This window comes from Mizuhopecten yessoensis, unplaced genomic scaffold (genome assembly GCF_002113885.1).
Source record: "Mizuhopecten yessoensis strain PY_sf001 unplaced genomic scaffold, ASM211388v2 scaffold10603, whole genome shotgun sequence".
In the NCBI taxonomy this organism is placed as follows: domain Eukaryota; kingdom Metazoa; phylum Mollusca; class Bivalvia; order Pectinida; family Pectinidae; genus Mizuhopecten; species Mizuhopecten yessoensis.
Genome location: NW_018408629.1, coordinates 1,185,098 through 1,195,076, shown reverse-complemented (window position 1 = coordinate 1,195,076; position 9,979 = coordinate 1,185,098). Strand labels below are relative to the sequence as shown.

Below are 9,979 nucleotides of genomic sequence, written 5' to 3'. Positions count from 1 at the left end.
GATCACATCACTTGGAAAATATGTAACGTTACGTATATGTTCTCTTTGGTCACGATTCCACGATTCTGTTTTGGCGCATTATTTTCCCAGATAAAATCGAATTGGTTATGTGAACATTTGAGATAGATGCATATATTTGATATTTGATCACGCAACTGGGTGATCACGTGCCTAATGAATCAGAACCATATAATGATCTATAATATTATACGTCTCTGGTTGAATGTATGGTTGTAGACACATGAGTCTATCAAAACGTAACGGCAGCGGTCGTGTACATTGAACGCACTGGTGGCTGCAGATGGACCAAGAAGATCTGAAAGTCAGCAATATGGAGAGTTATGCTCCAAACTGAATTATTGTTTAAACCACGTGCGACTGATGTAAATGAACTGTGATTTTGATTACTTTCTGGATCTCTAAGAGGGTGCACGTGGTAGAGTAATTACATTTTCCTCGAGATTGATTTGAGTAGACTTTTCCTGTTATGATTTTGTGAAAAAAATATGTAGATCATATATACCATTTAACCACGGAATTTAATAATGGGTCGACATCTTGCATGTCGCTTTGTTTGTCTCTCTCCTCTTTTCGATCACCATTACGTGTGCATTTATTTCCGGGACTCGATCCGCCTCCTATTACAAGGGAAGTAACTCCTATTGTTGGAAATCTTTTTGAAAAGAAGGCGAGTATTTCTTTTCCAAACAAATGGCGGGTAACTGGTGAGGTTGCCTACACCAATATGATGCGACCATAACTGCTTTGATGAACGATGCCAGCTGAAATGGCACTGTCGACTCAGCAAGATGACCATGACAGTCATTATGTCTTACTGGCTAAAATTGACAATGCCAAAAACGTGTCAAATATCCTCAAAGCTATTCATTTCAAGGAGGTAAAATGTGATGTCTACCGTGTCATTGTCTGTCATTCCTAGTTACTCTTTCCGTTGTTGCCGTTTATTTTATCTTTTAAAATCATATTGAATCAAATTAAATATCTAGGTATACAGGTTGATTGCAGCCCACCATGTAGCAGGGACCTCCATGAAAATATTTTAACGCCAGGCGCCCATCTTATGATCTATGAGCGCTCGGTCGCGATCGACGCATAATTTTAACATTTGATCAGAGACGTACAGTATATAATACGTCTCTGATTTGACAATAGAATATACAGTAAAAAGTCAACAATATTCTTTCATACGAATTTAATGGGATATTCACGGACACATGTTTTATTGCCTCTTTATCCACGTCAATAATGTGAAATACATCGCAGCAAAAATGAAATTTTGCCTACTTCATTACTTGCCCGAGTTTCCTATGGCCCTAACATGTACACCAGCCTTGGACATTTTGACATATAGGTGTGTGGTGTGGGGCATTAATAAGTCACTAATAATGACAATATTTTTCCTAGACTGCCACTGTGTTCGCGAGTTCCATGGGGTTAAAGGTGACTGTGGAAGATGCAAAGTGTGTTCAGGCCAACGCCTTTATCCAGGAGGGACTGTTCCACGAGTACAACATCACAGAGGACCAGATCACATTCAAAATCAACCTCACCGTGTTACTTGTGAGTACAATATATTAGGGCTGCAACGATATTTTGTATCGTATTGTATCAGGATACTTTCTTGTGTATCATATCAAATTGTTTTGTTTCCCTATTTCGTGATACACTAACAGTACTAAAATAATCAAACAGTTTTCATCAAACTCTAAAGAAATGTTCTGATATTTTCTTAATCCTTCAGTAAAGATGTGGTCCACTGTGCAGTCATACCCAAAAGTACTAGAAATGATACAAAAATATATTTCTATAGTAAATACTATTCAAGTCTATGACAGAACTCAACAAAGTCAAGCACTTAATCATTATATAGTTGACCTTTAAAGCAGATATTTGTAGCATGCTACGTGTGGTATCATTAGCATTGTACCTCAATACATATAGTATCGTGAAGTATGCGTATCGTTGCAGCTCTTCAATATATATGTGACTGTGGAAACAAACTCACTCAAACAGGTATAGCATCCGTGAGAACAACATCACTGTCAATATTCGTCTAATTTTACTCTGCCTCATATGATTTAGATTAAAAACTGAACAAATCAGTTTTTAATCTAATTGATAAATGTATAACAGTATCGGCTTCTTTAAGAATCTGGCCTCTAATTTTACTAGTGGTTAGGGCAAAATCACATTAAGGCATCCTTGCAAGTACCAATATTTTATAGTGGTGAGGAAACTTCAGAAGTCACTATTTATGCTTCCTTCACCCTTCATAATAAGACAAGAATCCTCCTACTGTAAACATAAGATTTCACTATGAAAGTAAACATTTAAGTATAAGTGAATGCATACAACAGATCATAAGCCTGTCCACTTATAATTGCCACAAGTTGGCATATTACAGTAGTGTTTATATTTTGGTTTGTTAAAACTTTATTTGACGCTATTTTAAAAATTTAACATACTATAATATCGCCATGTTCAAAATATAACACTCTTGTTTATACATAATTTGCCTACTCCAAATGTACTGATTTCATATTTTATTATTTTATTGCTGATTTTTGTCTTCCGTATAATATCTTAGGAATGCCTGACCATATTTGGGACTAGTCAGGTGCCAGGGGTGACCACCACACTGAAGATGTGTTACGGTGGCTACGGTTGCCCACTCATCCTAATGTAAGTGTTTACCCATTCACCCCTAAAGTCACATTTGCACCTTATCAAATCAAAGACTGGGCAAGTCCATTTTAGATATGGATGGGGTGAATGTGTTAATTGATGCGTAAGCAAAGCGCAACAACAGCATGGACAATTTCATATTTTATGATTATTAACCCATTCACCTCCTAAAGTTGCAAATGAACCTTACCAAATCAAAAACTGGGCGAGTCTAGTTTAGATATAAATAATGTAAATGAATAGGTTGGACGTTGACTTATTCAAATGAAGAAAAGCTGAAATACTGAATCAATTATAAAGATATGAAATAGAAATTAATGTTTTGAGGACTTAAACGTAGGACAGAATAGGTTTAATTGTAGCACCACCAACATATTCAAATGATTTCTGGCGACATTTTTTGTTACATTGTATAAATATTGTTGTAACCCTAAATACTGCAGTTGAAATCCTAACCCTATCTGTCAAAGTATACAATAAAACCTGACTTTATTTTCTGCTTCACTTCGTGCTACTGTAACCATTTTTGTTCAAGATCCCTTTTTCTTTTGATGCATGCATTTATTTAATTTAAGTATGTTTCTTATTAATTGATGTATTCCAGGAAACCACTGCTCAAGAGAATTAGTTTTCCCCTTCTGTTGATAAAATCTATTTTTGCCCTGCATTGATTTCATTGTTCAAATAAAAGTATATTTTTTGTAAGCATACAGTAGTCTCCCTTTGATAAGATATTTACACCTTTTAAAAGTGTCAACATTTTGACATTAATGACAATACATTCCAATATAATTTTGATTGTAGAAATAATTTGGCAGTAAACAAGGTTCTGCTGATATCAAAATTCTTGTTTCAGGTTGGAAGAAGACGGGGTGCTGACAGATTGTAGCATTAAAACTTTAGAACCTGATGAAGTTCTAGATTTCAACTTCAGCAGTACAAACGTCCTCAATAAAATGATCATGAAGGTACAGTGTATTGTCATGAATAGTGATATTGTAAAGTATTAATATAGATTAATAACAAGGCATTTGATAGGTCAATCAAAATAATTTGCGACAGTAAAACTACGATATACCGTCCACAAATTTCTCATTTGCACATGTAGCCCGGATGGCGATTGTTTATGACGTCGATGACCACGACTAACCATGACACGTCATGAACTCGATTATTATTGATGTCGCGAACAATAGCGTGACCCAAAAAGGTCAATGTAATTCCACAACTTTGAACATTTCTGACATCACCAATCCGCAGCAGAGACCCAGAATTTGAAGGTAACACTCAAAAATATCTTAAAATCATGGTTTCTTTCGGTGGTTTTGGTTGATTTGAATTAGAATGGGGATAACCCTACTTTATTTTGAAATTTGTTGCGGTATAGTGTGATTATCACAATATACCACCACAAATTTCAAAATACAGTAGAGTTATCCCCTTAATGGAATAGAATTCACAGAAGTTACATGTATATACTTGTTCATTACATTTGTGTGGTACAGAAAACCCTACCAGAATGTCCATACCCTCCAAGAAGTAACATTTATTGACTCTTCCTATTTCATATCTTATGATTAGCTGTTCAATATCTAGAGATGTCACACCAACATGAGTCCTTATTAATGGAGCTGTTCTTATAAGTCTTATGAGCTGAATTGATTGTCAGTGCAAATTTTCAAAATTCAATTATTTAAAGTATCAGAAAAAATTACATTTTGATGTTTCCTGTACTCGGACGATAATTTTGAACCCAAAAGTATTGTGTGTTAGTTTGGAATTCTAATATTTTTGAAAATATATACCAAGCACTAGTTAAAAAGTCCACAATAACTTTTTATATATTATACCTGTATCCACACCTGTAATTTGTCCTTACAGTCGGAGTGCCTGAAGGAAGCATTCAGTGAACTGGACATGACAAGTGACATTCTTCAGATCCTCCTGTCTCCAGATCAACCTTACTTCAGGCTCTCAACCTTCGGCAATGCTGGTAGCACCACAGTAGGTACCTGTTAGAGGTCGCCAGGCCCAACTATCACTGGACTTTTTTAACTCTTAGAACATCAACCTTACTTAAGGCTGTCGGCCTTCAGCAATGCTAGTAGAACCCATATGTAGGTACTAATCAGAGGTCACCTGGCCCTGCTATCACCAGACTTTTGTTATAAACTCTCAGAACATCAACTTAACTTAAGGCTGTCGGCCTTCAGCAATACTAGTAGAACCCATATGTAGGTACTAATCAGAGGTCACCTGGCCCTGCTATCACCAGACTTTTGTTATAAACTCTCAGAACATCAACCTTACTTAAGGCTGTCAGCCTTCGGCAATGCTGGTAGCACCCATGTAGGTAATATCAGAGGTCACCTGGCCCTGCTATCACCAGACTTTTGTTATAAACTCTCAGAACATCAACCTTACTTCAGGCTGTCAAGTTTTGGCAATGCTAGTAGCACCCATATATGTACCCATTCAGGGCTAGCTTTGGGTCTTGATTCAGTTTCGCCAAATTTTAACATGTTCCCAACAAGTGCGTGTGATGGCGAGCAATCATGGACCAGTCCCCCCCCCCCCAAAAAAAAGACACCACCGCTTTAATTTTTTAATTTTCATTTATACATCCCATTATATGCATTCTAATGTATCCTATGTATCTTAGACAGGAAATGAATTATTGAAATGAAGAAAATGTTTTATGTTTTATTACTATAGCAAATCATTTTCACCGAAACCAAAGGCTGATAATTTTGGAATAGGTGGTTATTTATCTCCATACTATCAGTTGATAATTCTTCAACAAAAATTTAGCGGCAACTTAAATATAATTTTCGGCAAATTGTCATCTCGATCAGGTGCAAGAATGACACAATTCAAGTTGTACATGTCATTTTCAGTGCCCTGGCAATTATATATCCGTTACTGCTTAACAAAATTAAAAAGAAAGTCATTAAAAAATATCCCGCCTGCGTCCCAATGTAAACACACACCCGTGCCTCGTTATTGCCCCGCATCACTGAACTGGATTTTCGCCAAGAGCAGTTTCAAATTGCCAATCATGTTTTACTTTCGCCAATGGCGCCAGTGGCGACCGCCAGCACGAGCTCTGCCATTAGAGGTCACCAGGCCCTACTATCACCAGACTTTTTTTAACACTCAGAACATCAACTTTACTTCAGGCTCTCAACCTTTGACAATGCTGGTAGCACCCGTGTATGTGCCCATTGGAAGTCACCTGGCCGCGCTATCACCAGATTTTCAGAATATTCTGAACACATAATTATCAAATTCCACTTTCCTCTGAAATTGAGATAGATTTTCTGACATTCATCCACCGATTGGAGTTAAGAAGTGATTTCTTTAGCATAAATTTATTAATATCTAAAAACCTCAATATACTGTCTCCACACAATTTGTCATTATCATGAGGTTATGTGATATGTCAAGGAATAAAGAAGAATCTTTGAGAAAAGCAAAAAAAGGGGATGCAAAATATATTAGCAGTAAGCTAAGTGGTGAACAAAGTAAGCTAGGGCATTAGTCATTTAGAGGTTAATTTAAAATCAGCATACATATTTAAATGAATAGTGTACATTTCAAATTGTTCTTATAAAAGCATGCAGTTACATTTATGTTTGTGGCAAGAATGCTCAGAAAATTCTCTTTATAGTATATTGTTGCATTGATTCTAATAATGGATGACTTTCTTGTTTTGCAGTCTGATTTTCCTAAAGATTCCGATATGGTTGAGTCCTTTTTGTGTACACAAACACAAACCAACAGGTAAAAAGACCACCTTAAAGATATTTCTACACCTAATATAGAATGTTTTCTTCAAAATTGTCTTTACTTTAATGATATTACTTAATAGAGAATCTTGATGAATTATACATATAAAGTATGAATGGTGAAATAGAGGATTTCAAAAATGTTCTTATTACATAACTTGAATAAAGTTAGTGTTTATACTAAATCTACCGAATGAGAATGATTTAACAATGCTCAACCAAAGCATAAATAAAAAAACCAAATAGCAAACAAATATTGACAGGCAAAATGAAAAGAAAATACCTCAAATTTGTGATGTCATAATTGCTGTTATTAGACTGCATGGTATACGTACATGAAGTCAGAGTTTAAATATACTTTGACAAATGAAATATCGTTTAAAAGGGAGATAACTGCGATGTAGTGTATTCTCTGTTTGCAGGTACAAAATCTCGCTGCTGAAACCCTCTGTGAAGGCCCTGGCCCTATCAACGCGAGTGTCCATTAGGACGGACAACCGTGGCTTCCTCTCTCTCCAATACATGATCAAGAACGATGATGGCCAGGTCTGCTTCGTGGAATATTATGTAAGCACTATCAAAATGATAAAAAAATGTATTCTTAATTATCTTTACATAAATGTCTTGGAAATCATATTTCAAAAATAATCAGTTTGGGAGTTCATTATATGCCTCGATATATATTTGTAGTGTGCTCCTGATGAAGATGTAGATGATCCTGACCAATGACAGCATGGGCTTCAATCCTCATGTCAACATCAAAGCTTCAATTTCTGTTAATAGCGTGGTAATGGAAAGCCTTCAAGTCTACTGATTGCCATGGTGTCAGCAAACTTTCAGTTCCTGTTGTTGCCACTGATGACATTAGGTTTTCACTTCCGATGATTGCCTTATAATTATTGACAACAGTGCTTCAAATCTGAAGATTGCCATTGGGACAAAAATGCTTCAATTCTGGTGATTGCCATAGTGACAGCAGTGCTTCAATTCTTGCGATTGCCATCATGACAGAAATGCTTCAGTTCTGGTCATTACCATGGTGACGACAAAGTTTTGTTCATGGTGCTTGCCACAGCAGTATCCACTAGCCAGGACCTGCCTGACCCGAACCACAAAACAAACAATAGCATTATCCCTTTTTCCCCTTACACAGACTTAATTTCTGAGTTCAAAGATCATGTGACACTATTTCCTGTGATCTGAATATGAAATAACAATATAAAATGTTATATTGATGAAAGTTTAAAAGTAACAGCATAGATTACATAAGCATGGCAATGATGAATGTCCATAAGGCCTTTGTTGTGTAAATAACCTACATAGAAAAATTCAAAAGTAAAACAACAAAGTACACCATCTGACATCCTGTTTGAAATAATTAACATATCTGTCGAATTTGTAGGAATGTAGGAATTACAAGGTCTTAATATGCTGATTTCTATTTTACATAATGTTCAATTGACATAACCAATCTCAGAATATTTGTCTCATATCAGACAGTTTTTATTGTAGCTTGTATAAATTGTTAATTATATCATTATTTTCAGATGAAAACCTGAATTGATATGTGAAATAGTTCTGTCTAGATATAAGTTATATTGAATAAACTGTTGTGTTTGTTATAAAAATGTCTTATGATTTGCGATGCTAAATCAAGAGATCTCCTGTCACGGTAAGGTTAGTTTACACTGACAGAATTTGCTATATATATAACTAAACCTCATCTACATGACAGTGCATCTGATAGGAATTTGTTGATCACATGACTTTTAAAGAAAGATCATGCAACTATCTTGGACAGAAGTATCCCTAGTCATATTTTCCTCATTCAGGTCCTATCTAAGTTTAAAGCTGTAGGACAAGTTTTAAGGCCTTGGAACTGTGCTTATGTGTTAAATGCTATTTTTTACAAGAACTGATGTGAATGTACTCTATAGTGTATAAGCTTGTGTACAACAACCAAGGTATTTTTAGCTCAGTATGTGTACATTTCCCCTGTAAATATTCTATAAGTATTACCTGAAAAGTTTGGCTTTGAACGCAGTTTGATCAGCATCATTTTGACCCTTCTCCTGCCTATAATAACTTGAGAAAATCATTAGAAACAAAAATTGACCTTAGGCTATTCCAGGAATTTCGTTTGCACCAAGTCAACTGACGAAACAAACACTTTACTATTGAAAATGAAGTGATACCTTTACTCAGATAAATAAAAACTAAAAAAAATTGGAATGTTAATATAAGGATTGAAAGTTGATGTGGGTATGAACGCAAATTGGTTAAATACATACATATGTATGTACCCTGAAGCTCTATAGAAAATGTATGTAAGTGATTTTGTGTTCGTACTGACATGATCATTTTCACGTTTATTTGAAGTCAATTGGTTGTATTATTTATATAGACTTCATTATGATACCACTTGTATTCTCAAACCTAGTCCAAGAGATTTAATAAACAAATTAATTTGTTAAATTCTGTACACAAACTCATTAATTTAAAAATAACATTTTACCTACATTTGGTGAAGTGTGATCCCCCATTTGTGCAATACATACAACTGTGCTTGCATCACATTTTTCGTCAATGTTAAAGTATTTTTCAAGGGTATACCTATACATGTATTGTTACCTTCCTGTGGTCTACATCAGTTATTCTCTAGGGAGTACATGTATTGTTACCTTCCTGTGGGTTATATCAGTTATTCTCTAGGGAATACATGTATTGTTCCCTTCCTGTGGGTTATATCAGTTATTCTCAAGGGAATACATGGATTGTTACCTTCCTGTGGTCTACATCAGTTATTCTCAAGGGAATAAATGCATTGTTACCTTCCTGTGATCTACATCAGTTATTCTCTAGGGAATACATGGATTGTTACCTTCCTGTGGTCTACATCAGTTATTCTCTAGGGAATACATGTATTGTTACCTTCCTGTGGTCTACATCAGTTATTCTCAAGGGAATACATGCATTGTTACCTTCCTGTGATCTACATCAGTTATTCTCAATTTCTTTCAAGAAGAGTTTCAGTCAGAAAACCGGGTGAATTATTCGTCATGGACGGTAGTTTTTAGGTCACCTGAGCTTTGCTCAAGTGACGTATTCTAATCGCTTTCCGTCCGTCGGCCGTTGTCCGTTGTGCGTAAACTTTTTACATTTTCAACTTCTCAAGAACCAGTGGATGGATTTTTTTCAAACTTAGTCAGAATCATCCTTGGTAGATGAGGCTACAAAATTGTAAAATTGGGATTCCTACCCCAACCCCTGGGGCCACTGCGGGGCCCCAAAGGGAAAATTAACCAATATTTCAAAAATCTTCTTCTTCAGACTCAGAGGTACTACACTCATTTCCTCTGCATAGAATGAAAGATCATCAGGGGCTTTACTTAAATTGTAAATTTCAGGACCCCTGAGCTATTCGTTCTCCCTTGGAGAGGGGGTTAAGTTTACTATAGTTTATGTAGGGAAATAACACTTTTGGG

The 9,979-nt window shown here is 35.7% G+C and overlaps 1 protein-coding gene across 1 annotated transcript; it reads left to right on the top strand.

Annotated features, from left to right (window-relative positions):
• The first annotated feature begins 696 nt into the window (after nucleotides 1-696).
• LOC110461387 (cell cycle checkpoint protein RAD1-like) lies at nucleotides 697-8,936 on the top strand. Its single transcript, XM_021514836.1, has 8 exons — nucleotides 697-898; nucleotides 1,426-1,581; nucleotides 2,609-2,703; nucleotides 3,563-3,674; nucleotides 4,588-4,710; nucleotides 6,425-6,489; nucleotides 6,917-7,061; nucleotides 7,185-8,936. The coding sequence occupies exons 1-8, from the start codon at nucleotides 776-778 to the stop codon at nucleotides 7,221-7,223; spliced, it is 858 nt and encodes a 285-aa protein (XP_021370511.1). The 5' UTR covers nucleotides 697-775; the 3' UTR covers nucleotides 7,224-8,936.
• The last annotated feature ends 1,043 nt before the right edge of the window (nucleotides 8,937-9,979 follow it).